Genomic DNA, 16,453 nt, shown 5'->3' on the forward strand with positions numbered 1-16,453 from the left:
GCCACCCATTCTCCTTCTGTGATGACCACTGCCATCAGGTGGACTGATAGCTATAACGGTTGTACTGGCCAAGTCCGCATCCCGCGAAGTCTCACTAGATACCTTTGGATTTTCTTCCATCGAGGGGCGCGAGACTAAAGACGAAGAATCGGTATCCAGGAGGTCATAATTTTGATCCACTGGAGACGATGACGCCGACGAATTTAATTGTAATTGCTGTTGTTGAATCTTGACTTGTTGTTCAAGCTGGTTTTTTGCAGTAATAAGGTCGTCGCACCGGGCTGCATAGGTTCTTTGAAGCTTAGATATAGCGTTTTAGGAGACCCATCAGAATTATCTAAAAATTATCTCACCTTGGGCACCTCTTTTCTGTAGTCAAGATAACTCTTGTTGGCAATATCTAGAAGCTTTATTCTTTTTTTACGAGCTTCTTGGTCAATCTAAATGAATGAACAAATCATTAGTTATTTGAACATTTTTTTTCTTCTCTTCACCTAGAATTAACATTGCTTTTTTTCTGTACTTTCCTTTACTTTTGCCAGGGTTTCCAATTCATATTTCATATGTGCGATTAACCCGTTGCGTGATTCGATTGTCTTTCCAACAAATGCTTCATACTTGAAGGTTGCCCTTTGTAGTGATGTACGTTGAAAGTCTGGGTCGTTGCCAAAGAATGGTATCGGTTCACGCACAGGAACGGTTACGTTTTTATTGATTTTTTGTAACGAAGCTATGTAGGCTTCTTCTGCAGCAATTCTATAATTGGTATCCACAGCTTTGTCTTTTTAGTTAAATGTATAATATACATACAAAAAGTCTCTCTCTCTCTCTTTTCAGTTTATAAATTGTACTATGATCATATATATATAATCAAATCAAATCATACCGTGCTTTCAAGAGAGTCTGTAATCTTTCAAGATCTGTGATACTCCATTTGATTACTTTCTTGATATATTCAGTATGCTGTTCGATGTTGAGGGGCTGTATAATACATCAATATAATTTGTGAGTATCTTTGAGTGGACTTGCAACTCTTTCACACATGTACACACGCAAAGACAAAGTACGTAACTAGGGTCTAAGCTTGTTTCTTTCTTTATTTGACCGTTGCCCTGAACCCGTACCTCTTCTGCTTTAGGCTGAGACATTATTAGCCTTCTTTCTGGGGTGCTTTACGAATGAATGGGCGTAATGTGCAGAATTTCGAAAAGGTGGCTCGGTGATGAATAGTGAAGTCTGCTTGAATGTTACAAAATAAGGAAAGGGAATATAAAAATAAATAAGTAGCAGAAATATGTTTGAAAGCTCTACATTATACTTTCTTTTTTTTGTTTTTTTTTGGTTCCCGAACAAGTGACTGAGCCAAGATTAAGACTGATTGGCTTGATGAAAATAGCCACATCCAACCCAAGCCAAACTCATGTTTAATCTTATTCCTATTTACCTGTCTATCGATCTGTCTATCTGGTTATTTGACTATTTTGCTTATATTCTTACTATTATTTTTATTGGGAATTTATGGTGTGTTTAATTCGATTAGATTTATAGGAAGCTGATAATTACCATTTGCTTTACCAATTGTCTTGCCACCTTTTCTTGCTTTACATAGTCTATTTGAACTTCTTTTTCTCTTTATATTTTATTTTTATTTTTACCAAAAATAATTCTTCTCCCTGTTCTGCTTATTATTCACCTTAATCCGTAATCTCGTTCTGGATTTGGTTTTGGTCGTTCTTCTTCTTCTTCTACTTGTATTTATTTTATCTATGAGTTTAGGATGACTTACTCAAAATTGACAATATACATGTGCACAGTTCCATTTGTATTTAATGTATGATTGTTTAATATCACCAGCCACACTATTGCTAATACATGTGTAGGTGTCTTCAAAAACAGCAAGAAAAGCTTGGTGTCGCGCCGAGCCCGCTTTCTTAACGGAGTATAATAAATCCGCCAATTATGAATGAGTTGCATTGATGATTTATCCAAGATTTCTAGGTATTCCAGAAATGAAGTTTCTACAAAAAAAAACAATGATATTATAATTTACGCCCGCTCACTACTACCTTTCAGAAACTCCCCTCCCCCCTCCCTACCCTACCTTGCCCGTTCTGCCCTGTCCTGCCCTGTCCTGTCCTGCTCTGTCATGTTCTCTCTTTTCTTCTTCAGCACACATATATATATATATATATATTCATACTATTTTATTTTGAAACACATTTGAATATGTTTCAATAATCAAGTTTTTTTTCTCTTTCTCTTTTTCTTTCTTAAAAAAATGTTTCAATTTATTTATTATTTCCTTACATATGTATTATTGATATTATTGGATTTAAATTAAGTATCTATTTAGACAATCACAGCCGTAAACCGGGTTTACACCGGATACATTTTAAAAGAATAAACATATATAAATATACGCAGATACTATGTCAATGCATGTAATCCAATATTCTGCAGTTTATTAATAAATCCAATATCTTGATTTTCAAAAAAAGAAAAAGAAAATTATAGCCCTATTGTTGTTGCTGCTATTATCATAATAATTATCAAAATCGTAATCGTAATCGTAATCATTATCATTGGAATTTGAATTGCCCGTATATCTGTGTATGCAAACCATGTATTAATATTGTAAATTCATGTAAAAATCTTGCTTTACAAAAAAAAACAGGTAACAATATCCAATATCTTTTATATCGAAATTTGCAAAAATAAAAATAAAAATTGGTCAAAGAAAAACAAGGCAAATAAGGATCTAAAAATACGATAATATTAGGTTTTATTTAATATTTTTTTTTTATTTAATAATTAATATTAAAGAAATAAATGCAATGTGCTGTGCTGTGCTGTGCTGTGCTGCACTAAACAGTAATGCACTAAACAGTAATGCACTAAGCTGTACTGCAAGAGCACATTCCCTTTATTATTTATTATTTATTATTATTATTATTAGTGCTACCAAATATTTTGAAAACCACTCCAATAATTGCTTGATTTGCCTTGGTTAGATTTACTATTTCAGGGTCCCTTACTATATGTACTGTGCGATAACCTTCTTTTTTTTTTTTAAGAAAAAAAGGAGGCATATTTGTAGATCTATATTTCAGGGAAGTAGATACAATATATAAATATATTCAGACTGTTAATTATATGTCTATATCTATGTATATATATCAATACATACATACTTTGTTTGTTAAACTATTTTATCATTGAAACATCTGGAGAGTAAGCTATGTACAAAATAGACCATCTCCACTTGTTCAATTTATTTGCTGTTACTGTTTTGTTTAATCAGAAACTTCTTTAAATAGCTGGAACAGATCTGCTTTATAAATATAAGATCTGTATATGTATATGTATTTTCTTAAAACATTGATGGCCGGGATTCATAGATCGAGATGTCAAACCCCATCATTTGTTTGTTTTTTTTTACCGCTCGAATGCCACTCTATCTTTAATGGGGCAGAATAGAGAAAAGAGAAATCAATAAGCAATAAGCAATAAGCAAAATGGCCTTCTGTTGACATAAGAAACATTGAAAAAGAATAATATAATTTAAAGCAAATAATTGAACAAATACTATATTTAACATCTTTAAGAAAAGAAGCTTATGAATTATGTATAATTTAAATATATATATATATATGTTTAACTAAATTTATGGATAATTGAACAGCACACAACAGCACACTACATAAAAAGAAATATAAATATGCATATAGCCGCGAGATGATTCTCTTTATCAGGACAATATAGTTCGATTGTAGAGATTAAGTCTGCGAGTGTGAGAGTACGGGTGGCTGTGATTCGGTATTAAGACATGGCTTTAATATGATTCCTTATGAGTTCATATAAATACTCTACTGAACAGTCTTCTCTTAATTACTTCTCTGTTTAGCTTTAGTATTTCTCTCTCTCTCTCTTTCTTTCATACCTGTAGTTCCAAAGGAATTGTCTTTTCAAGAAAGAAAGAACAAGAAAAAGAAATTAATTCTACAAACACAAATACACCTTTTACATATCTATCTATCTATCTATCTATCTATCTATTACTATTTCTAATCATGGTCTTTGTTGGAGCTCCTCTTCCCGAACCTATTCCAGTCATCAGTGGCTACGACTTGCTATTCACAAATGCACGAAACTTGCCATTGGATCGAAAGGTCTTTATTGACAATGACAATGTCGACAATTACATTACCTATGGTGGTCTTGTCACACAGGTCACAAAGTTCTCGTCTGGCCTCCAACAGATCTTTAACTTCCAACGTGGCGATGTGGTAGCAATTTGCTCTCCCAATCAAGTAAAACAAAATTAAACTTTTTTTTGAAACATATACTTACATTGTGTGATTAGATCAACTATCCAGTAGCGCTTCACGGAACAGTTGCAGCAGGTAAAATGCGCATTCACACTTTGCACACCCGCGCACATATAAATATATAGAGATAACACACTTGATTGATTGATTGATTGATTGATTGATTGATTTTTTTTTTATTTTTATGATTTTACATATGTTTAGGTGGAATTGCTTGCCCCGTAGAGCATACGCTCACTACAGACCTTCTGGTTAAGGACTTTATGACCGTTCGCCCAAAACTCATAATTGCCCACAAGCACACCTTAGGAAGATGCTTGGAAGCAGCAGAGATCATTGGTTTGCCAAAAAGCCATATTCTCTTGTTTGGACCCCGTAAACTCAGAGGTGTCATGCCATACAAGCACATCCTTTACAGCTATGGAGTTACCAGACCTCCAGTACAGCTCACCAGGGAAGAGATCCTTACCAAGCCCGCCTTTCTTTATTTTACTTCAGGAACATCTGGAGTCAAAAAGGCAGTGATGATGAGGTAGAAAAAAAAAGTATATCAACTATTGATCTCATCGATTTGCTTATATCTAATGGTATATATTATGTAGTCAATTTAATATAAATGCCTGTTTGATGGCCAAAGACGCCTGGTCAAAAGTTGAGGCTAGAGCTGTTTCGCATGTAGAGTTCCACCACGCCAGCGCACTGATTATCAACCTTCACTATTGCATTATGCATGGTGTCGAGACCTTTCTTTTGCACCGATATAACATTCGGGATCTCTGCAGCACGATTCAAAAATACAAGGTCGGACTGTGTGCCAGTCCGCCATGGACAGTGACATATCTCGTCAAGGACCCGGTCTACAGAAGCTATGACCTTTCGTCGCTCAATGTGTTCATCTGCACCGGCGCGTTCTTGGACAACAGTTCGGCCAGAGCGTTCTATGACCGTTTCGGGATCCCTGTGATCAACAAGTATGCGATGACCGAAAACACATGTTTCTTCAAGACCATACTCGAGACAGTCCAGGCAGGAAGTCTAGGAGTAGTACAGGATGGAAACATTTTGAAGATTGTTGGTGATGATGGCCAAGGTAAATTTATTTTATTTTAATGTGTGTGTGTGTGTGTGTGTCAATCTATAGTATTTACTTAAAAACTTTTGTATAGAGGTAGGACCTGGGGAAATGGGTGAGCTTTGTGTCAAGGGACCTACTGTAGCACAGGTAATGATAGATTGGTTTAACTATCGCAAAGCTTTGAAAAAAGAAAAAGACAAACAAGCGATATTGATTCTTTGGGTTTGTTTGTTTTGGATATTGATTTAGGGTTACTACCTGAATCCAGAAAAGACAGTCGAGGCATTTGATAAAGAAGGCTTCTTCCACACAGGCGATCTTATTCGTGGAGATGAGAATGGGCACTTTTTCTACGTCGATCGAGCAAAAGATTTGATCAAGTACCACTTGCACCACGTATGTTATATAAAGAAAAGAAAAGAAAAGAGAATGTGTTGATCTTGATGTATTTTGTTTTTATTTATGTATTTAGATCTACCCTGGAGAAATTGAGGATATTCTGGTATGTATTAAGACGGCTTCTTCTTGCTGTTGAAACGTAAAGCAAGAGACAAGAAACTATGGCTTATGAAGATCTGGTATATTTAGATGACCCACCCTTTGATATCCGAGAGTTCAGTAATCGGAATGTATTCAAGAGATCTGGCTACTGAGATGGTTACGGCGTTTGTTGTGCTTGTTCCAGGAACCAAAAGAACAGCCAGTCTTGCAGATGAGATTTGTGAATATGCCAATAGTCGGGTTAGTGACATCAAGCGTTTGCGAGGTGGAGTCAAGTTTCTTGAGAAGTTTCCTCGAACTGCAGCTGGCAAGATTCTACGTGGAGTTATTCGAATGAATGCTATGGAGCAAGATGATGAACTAAAGGCTCTTTAGATTATTATATATTATATTTTCTTTAAATTTTTTTTTTCTTTTTTTTAAAAAAAAAATTGTTTTTATCATTCTTTCTATCTATATATATTTTAGCTATGGATATCAAAACCAATGAAAACTTTGATAGTTTCTTTTATATATATATATATATTATATATATATATATATTTTGTTTGTTTGGCTTGAATAATTCTTTTTTAATAATAATTCAAAATAAAAATATATATCTCATTTTATTATTTTGAAACACCCTAATATCAATATCAATCCAATTAGGGGACCAGATTTAATAATAATAATAATAATAATAATAATAATAATAATTTTGAATTTTGAAACATTTGGTTTATTGGACTGTCCTTGTCCACCCCCCTTGTTTGTTGGCTTCCCAATGCTTGGATTGAGGGATCACACAAACAAATATGATTGGATCTACAAGTTACAACAAAATTTATTTCTTATTTTTTATTTTATTTTAGAAATATATTATATATATAAAAATGCAAGTCACTTTATTATTATTATTTTAACACCGAATAAGAAAGAGAGACCGAAAGAAAAAAAAAATTGTTTAGACCCAGTCAATATGCATTGATCTTTACACGTCCCCAAGATCATCTTTAAATTCTCTCCCATTATATTATTTAGTTATATTCTTATATCTTTATATATATATATATATATAAAACTATATGCTAATTATATTTAACAGCTCTTGATAGAGAATATTTAGTATAAAAAAAAACGCATCAAAGCAACAATTGCTATAATTTTTTTTTCTAACTACAAGAAAATAGTATGACTACTTCTTTGTGAGATGTCTATTGTTTATATGTAAAAAATATATATATATATAAAAAAAATATTGCCGGAGATCCAATTATAAGAAAATAAAAAAAAAGTTTTTTTTACAATATAAAAAATTATGAGACTGTCAAAGCCAAGCAAGAAAAAAAAAAGGCAAGAGAAAGAAAGAGGTAGGAGAAAGAAAAAAAAAAATAGGATTTTTTATAGGCTTAAAATTTTATTCAGATTTTTTTTTTTTTTGGATATTTGGATATTTGAATATTTGAATATTTGAATATTTCTTATTACTTTCTTCTACTTCTTCTACTACTACTATTACTACTACTTCTTCTTACTGTCTTATCTATTGACAAGCTCTTTACAACACTTCTTGTGGCCGTGTACCTTAACCCCTTTAAAGAAGAAGAAGAAGACACACACACACAAAAAAAATAATACTCGATTTGTGGAAAAAATAATAATAAACAGAAACAGAAACAAACAAAGAAAGAAACCCTTTTTTGTTGTCGTCGTTTTTATTATTATTATTATTACTTGCTGTTTACTTTCTCTCTCTATTTCTTGTATATAAAAGAGAAAGTCAAACAGAGACATATATACATACACACAAAACATATAAAGAAGTGTGTATCTACATATACAACCATACCAGAACCTACCCACAATCGCAAATACTTTTGAAGAGCTTGATCAGAAAGTTGGAATTGGATTGATCCCAACATCATACCCACAATATTATTTATTTATTTTCATATATATATAAATCACCACAATGACTTCTGGAGGGTAAGCAGTAACAACCAAAAAACAACAACAATAATACAGGCACAAAAAAAATACATGCAACCGAGAAATACATATATTAATTTTGATATTCAAAAAAAAATCTTTATTTATTTTCTTGAAAATATAGAGTCACCATTGCACACCACCAACTCGCGTCAAATAATGATCTCGGTCAGAATGAAGAGTTTTCAATGTCTTTCAACAAGGACCAGAACGATGATCAGAATGTGATCAATGACCAAGATTCACTTGCCAATCTTCTTTCCAACCCACTCTGGCCAGTGGACGGACCAGTTGAAGATTTGACAGGCGAAGTTCAAGAATTAATGATGAAGTAAGTTTTTTCTTTTTTTTTTCTTTTTTCTTTAGCCCCTTACAAAATAATTAAAATTAAAATTAAAATTAAAATAGAAAAGTGGGTTAGTGATAAAGATTCTTTAAACTGTATATATACAATAGAAATAGAGGTTGGCTGGCTGGCTAAGTTGTAACACTTTACAAAATAAATATATATATTTACTAATTAATTAATTAAACTTTTAATCTTAATTTATGATTTTCAATAGTGAATCTGTAGCATCTTGGTTACAGCAGCCTTGGCAAACAGATTCAATGGCTTGTCTCGATGGATTTGACTCGCAATTGTATGCTCAATCAATCCAGCTCCAAGACCTCTTTGGTCAGGACAATTTCAACTTTAATGATCCCACAAACGCTGGATTCTATGATGAATTGACATTTGGTAAGCCACAAGTGACGTATACATAAAAGTAACTTGTACTTATTCCTGTCCTCTTCTTTCTCTTTTTTCTATAGCACCCACCGATATCTCTTTTGATCTCATCAGCCCTCCGATCTCTGGATCATCTCTTCCTCAGTCCCCCCTCGAGATTGATTCATTAGAGTCTTCAGACTATAGCTTGGATGTATTGGAGCAAACCGGTCTTTCACCCGAGCTTTTGCCAACAATGGTTGAGCCTCTCGAAACAATCCTTGAGCCAACCATGGTAGAGCCAGTCAAGAGAAGAAGAGACTCCAGCAGCTCATCCGGATCATCATCAGGTTCATCCGGCTCAGGCTCTGACTCCTCAGGCGACGACGATTCATCAGACGAAGAAAACAATGTCGTTATCCCCACAACTGTTGCAAACCTCAATAGCCGCCGCCGGGCTAGCTATTCATCAGACGAATCTGAATCAGAGTCGGATCAACCTGTCGGTCATACACCTGCCTCAACTATTCCTGTCGCTTATGCTTACATGCACAAACGCCAGATGGAAGAGTCTGTGCTTGACAAGATCACCCACCAGCTCCATCCCGACAAGCTGCCGGGTATCCTCACCATCATTTCATCCGAGAATGTCGGCTGTCAGAACAACGAGGTCGAGATCGATCTTTCCTGTCTGGCCCGCGACCAACTTGTCAGACTGCTGTCCTATGTGGACGCATGTATTGTTGAGCAAAACGGTGGACCGGTTGTGAATGTAGAGGCCTTTATCGTCAAGGAAAAGCCGGTCAGCAAATCGCTCCAAAAGTCAGCACTCGGATCAACTACCAACAGTACTTCACCCCGCAAAGGTCCTCGTACCAGACCTGCTGTATGCAAGAGCTCTGATGAAGACGAAGACGAAGACGACGACGACGATGATGATGATCTTGATGGTAAAACCAAATCAGCCAAGAATATGACACGACCTGCTCAGCGACAGCGTAAGCCTCGCAAACCCAGACAAAAGCAGAGAGTTAACACTGGTGGTCCAATGTCAATGGCCAGTTTAGCCAGCCCAGTATCACCAACATCACCAACATCATCATCAGCATCATCATCATTATTATCAACAGCAACACAATCAAAACAAAAACAAAAGACAAAATCAAAATCATTACACTCATTACAATCACAACATAAACATTCACATCTTCACTCACAACAACAACAACAACAACAACAACAACAACAACAACAGTCATTATCATCAAAACAGCATAAACACAGTGGAGCTCGCAAGCCGCCATCAAACAGCAAATCAAACAAGTCCAACAAACGGTCCAAGCGGGCTCAGGATGAGGATGCAATGATGATGTCTCTGGCAGTTGCTGCAGTTGTGGATGAAGATAGTATCGCGGTCACCCGGCCCAAGCGGAGGGCAGCACTTCACAAGCGTCGTATGCTTGAAGAGATGTTGGCGCCGTCGGATAACGATGACAGTCTAAGTGAAGACGAGAGTGAGCCTGTCATCTACAGAGACGAGCAGATGGATCTTGGTGTGACTGCAAACCAGACAATTGCCCATCAGTCTAATCCAAGTCCCCCAGCATCCTCACCAGAAGTAGTAGTACCGGCGGTAAAGTACCATCATCAACATCAGCAGCATCATCATAATCGTGAAGAAGAAGAGGATCTTGACGATGAAATGGACGAAGAGATTGATATCATGATCTAAACAAAAAAAAATTCTTTTATACATTTTGCATTTCAAAAAAAAAACCTTCAAAAAAAATTAGTCATTCATTTGCTTTTAACTTCTTTATATATCTTCTTTATTACTGTAGAACAATTTCTTTTTTCACACCTTTCCAAGAACCACACATTCTATCATTCTTCACATACACATCTTGTACAATGCCTTCACTCCTCCCCCTTTATTTTTTTTTTTTTTACAAACAGACACAAAACCATATTCACTATCCCTTTGCCTATGCCTTTTTTCTGCCTTTGGCTACAACCCCCATCCCCTTTAACCACTATAGAAAAAATAAACCAAAAAAGTACTTTTGTTTTTTTTCCTTACAAAAATTATTAATAAATAAAAAACCACCCATCATATATATATATATCTATTATATATGTATAATAATAAATAATAAATAAATACAAAATTTGACTTGTCTTTTGTCTTATAACTAACTGGCTTTTAATAATAATAATGATGTTTAATGAAAAGGTACGGTATACTTTCTTTTTGATTTTTTTTTCTCCCTCGATTTATATTTTACTTCAAAAACCAAATTATTTCCGGTTCTCGGATAACTTTGCTTTTCTTTCTCTCTTCCTCTTTCTCTTGATATTTATTCATCATGGCACAGCCCTTGCCGTTTATCTCTCGACGTTCAACTGTATATGGCACTCACGCCATGGTAGCCAGCACGTAAAGCATACCAATTATAATTCATTCATTCATTCACTTGAGCAATTAATTGCTTAATTGAGTTGATAAGATTAGATTCTATTATATTGTTGGGTGGTGTATTCATCAATATTTTGTACTTGACTTTCTCGATAAATGTATATAAAAAAAAAGTCAACCTCTGGCCACTCAGGCCGGTATTGATATCCTCAAGCGTGGTGGAAATGCAGCGGTAAGGATTATAATTTACATCAATGATATTAATAATAATCTCACATTCTTATATATTGTGGGAAATTATAAATAAAGGATGCTGCAGTAGCTGTCGGTAAGGTCCTTATATATCTCCTAGACAATTTCATTCGCTCTCGGAATTACTCTTGATGACTTACTTTCTCTCACTCTTTCTTTGTCACCGGTGACACAGCTGCTGCTCTAAATGTTACTGGTAATAATCCATTTTACAATTTTTTTTGTAACCTTTAAAATATAAGTAAACATTCATATATATGTATATATACAGAGCCTGGATCTACTGGTATTGGTGGTGATGCCTTTTGCCTTTACTATGATGCAAAATCAAAAACTGTCCGGGGTTTGAATGGCTCTGGCAGGTAAGAAAATATATATATATATATATACACACACACTTATATACATATTCAATATATCTTTATAAAGAACTCCTGCTGCATTGACACTCGAACATCTTCGCAATATCGATAAGATCAAACAAAGAGTACTTCCTAGTAACTCTGCTCATGCTGTAACTGTTCCTGGTGCGGCTGCTGCTTGGGTAGATACTGTCAAAACCTTTGGGTCCGGAAATGTCGATCTCAAAGACGTATTGACTCCAGCTATTGATTTAGCTGAGAACGGGTAATCAATTCTTTTTTTTTTGTTTCTTTAATAGAGTAGATCCATAGTATATACTATAATCAGCTATTATTAAATAATATATATCCTTTTGTGTATGTGTGTGCTTCCTAGGTACCCAGTTTCAGAAATCTCTGCCTATGGAGTAAGTTGAATCATATACACATTTGTTTGTTGTAAAGAATTCTATAAATTTTTTTTATTGATTTCTTTTACGATTTGTGTAGTGGAAAGCAGAGCAAGATCAACTCAAGGAGCTCAATCCCAATTCATCGATAGAATACTTGATTGATGGTAAAGCGCCTACTGAAGGCCAAGTGATTGCACTTCCAGAATTAGCAAGGTAATATACAAATAAACACATAAACGTATATATATATATATATATATCAACTTATTTCAAATAAAGAACTTTCAAGGAACTAGCAAGCCATGGTCACGATGGATTCTACAAGGGCAGAATTGCAGAATCCATTGTTGCCGCTATCCAATCCCGCGGTGGCTTGATGACTCTTGAGGATCTCAAGGCCCATCATTCTGAGCTTATTGAACCAATCTCGCTCGAATACCACGACTGGACTGTCTGGGAAATTCCTCCAAACGGGCAGGGCATCACAGCCCTTATTGCTCTTGGAATCATCCAAGCCTTGGAAACCGGCGACGACGAAAATCCTGGTATTGATCTTGCTTCAATGGATCATAACTCTGCCGAGTATTTGCATATCATTGTCGAGGCTCTTCGACTTGCCTTTGCCGATACTCGAAACTATGTTACTGATCCCCAAGTCACAAGGGTTCCAACCAAAGAACTCTTGAGCAAGGTAATATATCTATCTATCTATCTATCTAAAAGGAATTAATACTAATAATTGTATAACTCAATACATATATATATATATATATATATATATTGTTTTATTTGAAAGGCGTATCTTTCTAAGCGTGCCAAATGTGTGGACCGTGAAAAGAGAAACAATACGATCCAAAAGGGATTCCCAGAAGAAGCCGGAAACACAGTCTATTTGTCAGTAGTAGATGAGGAAGGAAACGCATGCAGTTTTATTGCAAGTATAAATTCAAATATAATATTTTACTTGATTGCCTCGAACCCCCTTTTTAATTTATTTATTTATTTTAATTTTTTTTTAGAACTCGACTTATATGCATTTTGGTGTAAGTACCATATAACTTGAAGAAGAAATAGAGTATATGTTTGTGATTTACTGATGTTGAGTAATCTTTAGTCCCACATTATTGCAGAGAATACAGGTGTCGTACTCCACAACAGAGGCTGCAACTTTGTTCTGGTAGAAGGTCATCCGAATGCTATTGGACCTTCTAAACGTCCTTATCATACCATCATACCTTCTATGATTACTCGCAAGACAACCAAAGGAACACATGAGTTGGAAGCTTGTTTTGGAGGTAAGAGAAATGTAATTGAATGAAACAAAAAAAAACAAAAATAACACATGTATATAGTAATGGGTGCTTTTATGCAACCTCAGGGACAACTTCAAGTGATTCTTAATATGATGCACCAGAAGCACAACCCTCAGCACGCACTTGATCTGCCTCGGATTTGTGTCAGTCCTCCAAAACAATCCGACAACCCGCTCGGAAAAGATGATCCGTTTACTGACCTTACGTATTCTGCTGTCTATGTCGAGGATGGTGTTTCAGAAGAAGCCATCAAGGGACTAGAAGCAAAGGGACATCTGTGCTATCGTCTAAAGGCTCATGCGCGTTCCATGTTTGGCCGAGGCCAGATCATTCGTGTCAAGCAAGATGAGCGTACAGGAAAGCGAGTCTTGGCAGCCGGAAGTGATCCTCGTGGAGATGGACATGCTATCGGGTGGTGAAAATAAAAACCAGAGCAGAACATGGGCTTAATACAAGTTATTAAAATAATAAATACATATATAATTATTTAATAAACTGAACCCAAATGGATACAAAACACCATCGTATCATTATGACATGTAACTTTATGATATGCAATATTGAGAGCAAAATAAAGAGGCTTTATGCTTTCAATAAATACATATGTACATTACACTAGTATGAGAGAGACAAAGGCTAAGAAAACAAAACTTGATCTTCAAATATTGACAGCAGATCACAACATATAAAACACACTCAAAAAATAAAAGAATAGATATGGATTGTGAAGAGGGCAAATTCATCAATTTTTATTTCCGCATGCTGCATGTTTGTAGAGAGTTGAAGTTGACTAAAGAATTTATTTCTTCTATAAAACCAAACAAAGCAAGAGATCATGTTAGTCATCAGATACAAACACAGCCCCGAGTGATTCTTTAACCCTAAACTAAAACGCACCTTGTTGGCCTCCTCCTCAGCCTTGTCCTTGGCACGCTTCTCGCGGGCACCGAGGGTACGGGCAGCGGAACGAGCGTAACGGAGCTTCATGTAGGCATCCTGCTTCTTCTCGTCGGCAGTGATAGCACGGGCCTCGGGGGCAGCAGCGACCTGCTGGACAGGGAGGATAGCACCACGGAACTGGACAGCGGAAGCGATCTCAGCAGCCTATTTTTTTTAAAAAAATGTCAGTAACCAAATTAAGAAACTCTCATCGCATATATATATATAGAAAAGTATTCGATTTGTTACCTCAGAGTCACCCTTCTTGGGGGAACCAGACTTGCGGGGGAAGACAATGAGCTTAGCCTTGAAGGCCTTGAGACGCTGAACGTTCAACTCAAGGGACTCCTGGGACTTGTTGCGACGACGGTGGTCAACAGCAATACCGATGGTACGGGCCTCCTTGGCGCGGACACCAGCCTCCTAAAATAGCCCAAACGAAGAAGAAAAAGAAAAAGAAGACAAAGCACAAGCACAAACACATAAAAAAAAAGTCAGCAATTGTTCTTCAACTCATCTTCCAGCAACAATAACAAAAAACCAAAAAAAAGATGGCTTATTTGTTGTTGTTGTTGTTGTTGTTTGTTATTTACCTTGAGCTCCTCGAGGGTGAAACCACGACCGGATCTCAACTTCATGTTGTAACGGAGAGTGGGGCAACGGACAGCAGGGCGGAGGAGACCGTCAACGGGACGGGGAGCGATGCGAGTGGCCTTCTGGACACGTGCAACTCTTCTGGACTTCTTGCGACCGGCCTGGTCGAACCAGGTCTTAACGCGGCGCTGCCATTGCTTGCGGAAATGCTGGTTGGGCAACTGGTTGTTGTGCTTCAAAACCATGGTCTAAAGTATGATTATATTTGAAAAAGAAAAGAAAGGAGAGGAGAGGAATCGTCCAAGGGAAAGAGGGAAATATATGTATATATATATTTATTTGATTCAATTTGATTTGAATTATATAAAAAAAAATTATAATGAGTATATTTTTTTTCTTTAAATTTTTCTCGAGACATAATATAGTAATATGTATATTATTATCCTTCATCCATCCAGTCTTTATTTATTTTTTATCTTCCATCCAAGGTTAAGGTGGGTGTTTGCTTCAAGATGTGGATGGATGATGGTTGGGTGTATGTCTGTCTATCATTTTTCTTCTATGATTGTTCCTCTAAGCTGTACAGCACATGTTACGTACGTATTGACCAGTGAGGGGGAAAGAGAAAGACTTGTCAGGGTGTGGGCTCCAAGGAGTGTAAAAACCCGCTCATCAGGCTATTGTCCGTTCCGCACTTCTTTGGACTCCGGCTTCCCCGGCCCGGTATCCTCTCAGCCATCCAAATTCGTGACGGCTGTAGACTTTTACCTACACAGACACAGATAGGCAGGCAGAGAGAGAGAGAGAGGAAGAGAGAGAAATAGGGAGCTAGAAACAAGTGGAGATTTGGATTGTAAGCCAGGCCATGATACTATTACAAGTGTCAATATTGGTTGACACTAATAGATAACAGTATGTAGACTTGTATACACATATTATCAATATAGCTAATATTTAATATTTATTTGAATTGATTTAAAATTTTAAAAAAAAAATTAATAATATATATATATATATATATATGATCTAAAGATATTGTTATCTGTCAGTCTGCTATAACTACTGCGATAGAATACAATATGATATGACGGTAGTTTTTTTTTTGAGATGTGATGCAGAAACTGCGGAAGCGTTCTCTTAGTAACCCTAACTTTTCTTGCCTATTGCCGGTTTACTCTCCCTATTGTTTCTTTCCTATTCTTCTTTTTAGATCAGATAAGCTTGGTTGTCTGTGTTTTCTGATCGTTTTTGATTAATTTGTACACAGCCTATTATATATTTGTCTGTATATAATAGTTGGTATTGTGATAACATCTATGCCGCTTTCAAGTTGTTCGCCTTGGACCAATCTTTATTCTTACTAAATATAATACTGTGTACTAATGGTAGAAAGAAAGAAAGAAAGAAAAACAAGGAAGAGGTCTATATACTACCAAGCAAGTCAAGTATCTCTATATTCTACTTTCTGTTTTGGTTCTTATTGAACCTTTAATAAGAATCAATTACAAGTCTTTTGTATATATATATATATATATAATTTTCTCTCCGTCTCATCCGATAATCTGTTACCTTTTTTTCTTCTTCTTCTTCTTCTTCTTTTT

The 16,453-nt window shown here is 35.8% G+C and overlaps 4 protein-coding genes across 4 annotated transcripts; 2 read left to right on the plus strand and 2 right to left on the minus strand.

The window, feature by feature from the left end:
• Positions 1-16: 16 nt before the first annotated feature.
• Positions 17-1,204, minus strand: PHYBLDRAFT_157793 (hypothetical protein). The gene is made up of 5 exons (XM_018433682.1): positions 1,125-1,204; positions 887-981; positions 528-756; positions 354-440; positions 17-281 (listed from the first exon to the last, which is right to left on the minus strand). The coding sequence occupies exons 1-5, from the start codon at positions 1,146-1,148 to the stop codon at positions 204-206; spliced, it is 513 nt and encodes a 170-aa protein (XP_018295613.1). The 5' UTR covers positions 1,149-1,204; the 3' UTR covers positions 17-203.
• Positions 1,205-4,070: 2,866 nt separating this feature from the next.
• PHYBLDRAFT_17339 (hypothetical protein) lies at positions 4,071-6,279 on the plus strand (the record flags this gene model as incomplete). The annotated part of the gene is made up of 8 exons (XM_018437022.1): positions 4,071-4,310; positions 4,364-4,403; positions 4,533-4,860; positions 4,931-5,418; positions 5,495-5,550; positions 5,653-5,799; positions 5,876-5,905; positions 5,992-6,279. 8 exons carry the CDS (start codon positions 4,071-4,073, stop codon positions 6,277-6,279), a joined length of 1,617 nt encoding a protein of 538 aa, XP_018295614.1.
• Positions 6,280-10,950: 4,671 nt separating this feature from the next.
• PHYBLDRAFT_154572 (hypothetical protein) lies at positions 10,951-13,738 on the plus strand (the record flags this gene model as incomplete). The annotated part of the gene is made up of 13 exons (XM_018433338.1): positions 10,951-11,021; positions 11,175-11,232; positions 11,310-11,328; positions 11,428-11,448; positions 11,524-11,614; positions 11,682-11,879; positions 11,991-12,021; positions 12,104-12,219; positions 12,286-12,697; positions 12,803-12,940; positions 13,026-13,049; positions 13,121-13,301; positions 13,359-13,738. 13 exons carry the CDS (start codon positions 10,951-10,953, stop codon positions 13,736-13,738), a joined length of 1,740 nt encoding a protein of 579 aa, XP_018295615.1.
• A 300-nt stretch (positions 13,739-14,038) lies between these two features.
• Positions 14,039-15,434, minus strand: PHYBLDRAFT_157794 (hypothetical protein). Its single transcript, XM_018433683.1, has 4 exons — positions 14,852-15,434; positions 14,508-14,681; positions 14,217-14,423; positions 14,039-14,127 (listed from the first exon to the last, which is right to left on the minus strand). The coding sequence occupies exons 1-4, from the start codon at positions 15,095-15,097 to the stop codon at positions 14,119-14,121; spliced, it is 636 nt and encodes a 211-aa protein (XP_018295616.1). The 5' UTR covers positions 15,098-15,434; the 3' UTR covers positions 14,039-14,118.
• Positions 15,435-16,453: the final 1,019 nt, after the last annotated feature.

This window comes from Phycomyces blakesleeanus, assembly GCF_001638985.1.
Source record: "Phycomyces blakesleeanus NRRL 1555(-) unplaced genomic scaffold PHYBLscaffold_4, whole genome shotgun sequence".
NCBI classification, from domain to species: Eukaryota; Fungi; Mucoromycota; class Mucoromycetes; order Mucorales; family Phycomycetaceae; genus Phycomyces; species Phycomyces blakesleeanus.

Coding starts and splice junctions, on each gene's coding strand:
- PHYBLDRAFT_157793 (XM_018433682.1), bottom strand. CDS start 1,148: ATGTCTCAGCCTAAAGCAGAAGAG. Junction 982..1,124: donor CTCAGCCTAAAGCAGAAGAG/GTACGGGTTCAG, acceptor TGTATTATACAG/CCCCTCAACATCGAACAGCA. Junction 757..886: donor CAGACTCTCTTGAAAGCACG/GTATGATTTGAT, acceptor TACCAATTATAG/AATTGCTGCAGAAGAAGCCT.
- PHYBLDRAFT_157794 (XM_018433683.1), bottom strand. CDS start 15,097: ATGGTTTTGAAGCACAACAACCAGTTGCCCAACCAGCATTTCCGCAAG. Junction 14,682..14,851: donor TCACCCTCGAGGAGCTCAAG/GTAAATAACAAA, acceptor GGGCTATTTTAG/GAGGCTGGTGTCCGCGCCAA. Junction 14,424..14,507: donor CCAAGAAGGGTGACTCTGAG/GTAACAAATCGA, acceptor TAAAAAAAATAG/GCTGCTGAGATCGCTTCCGC.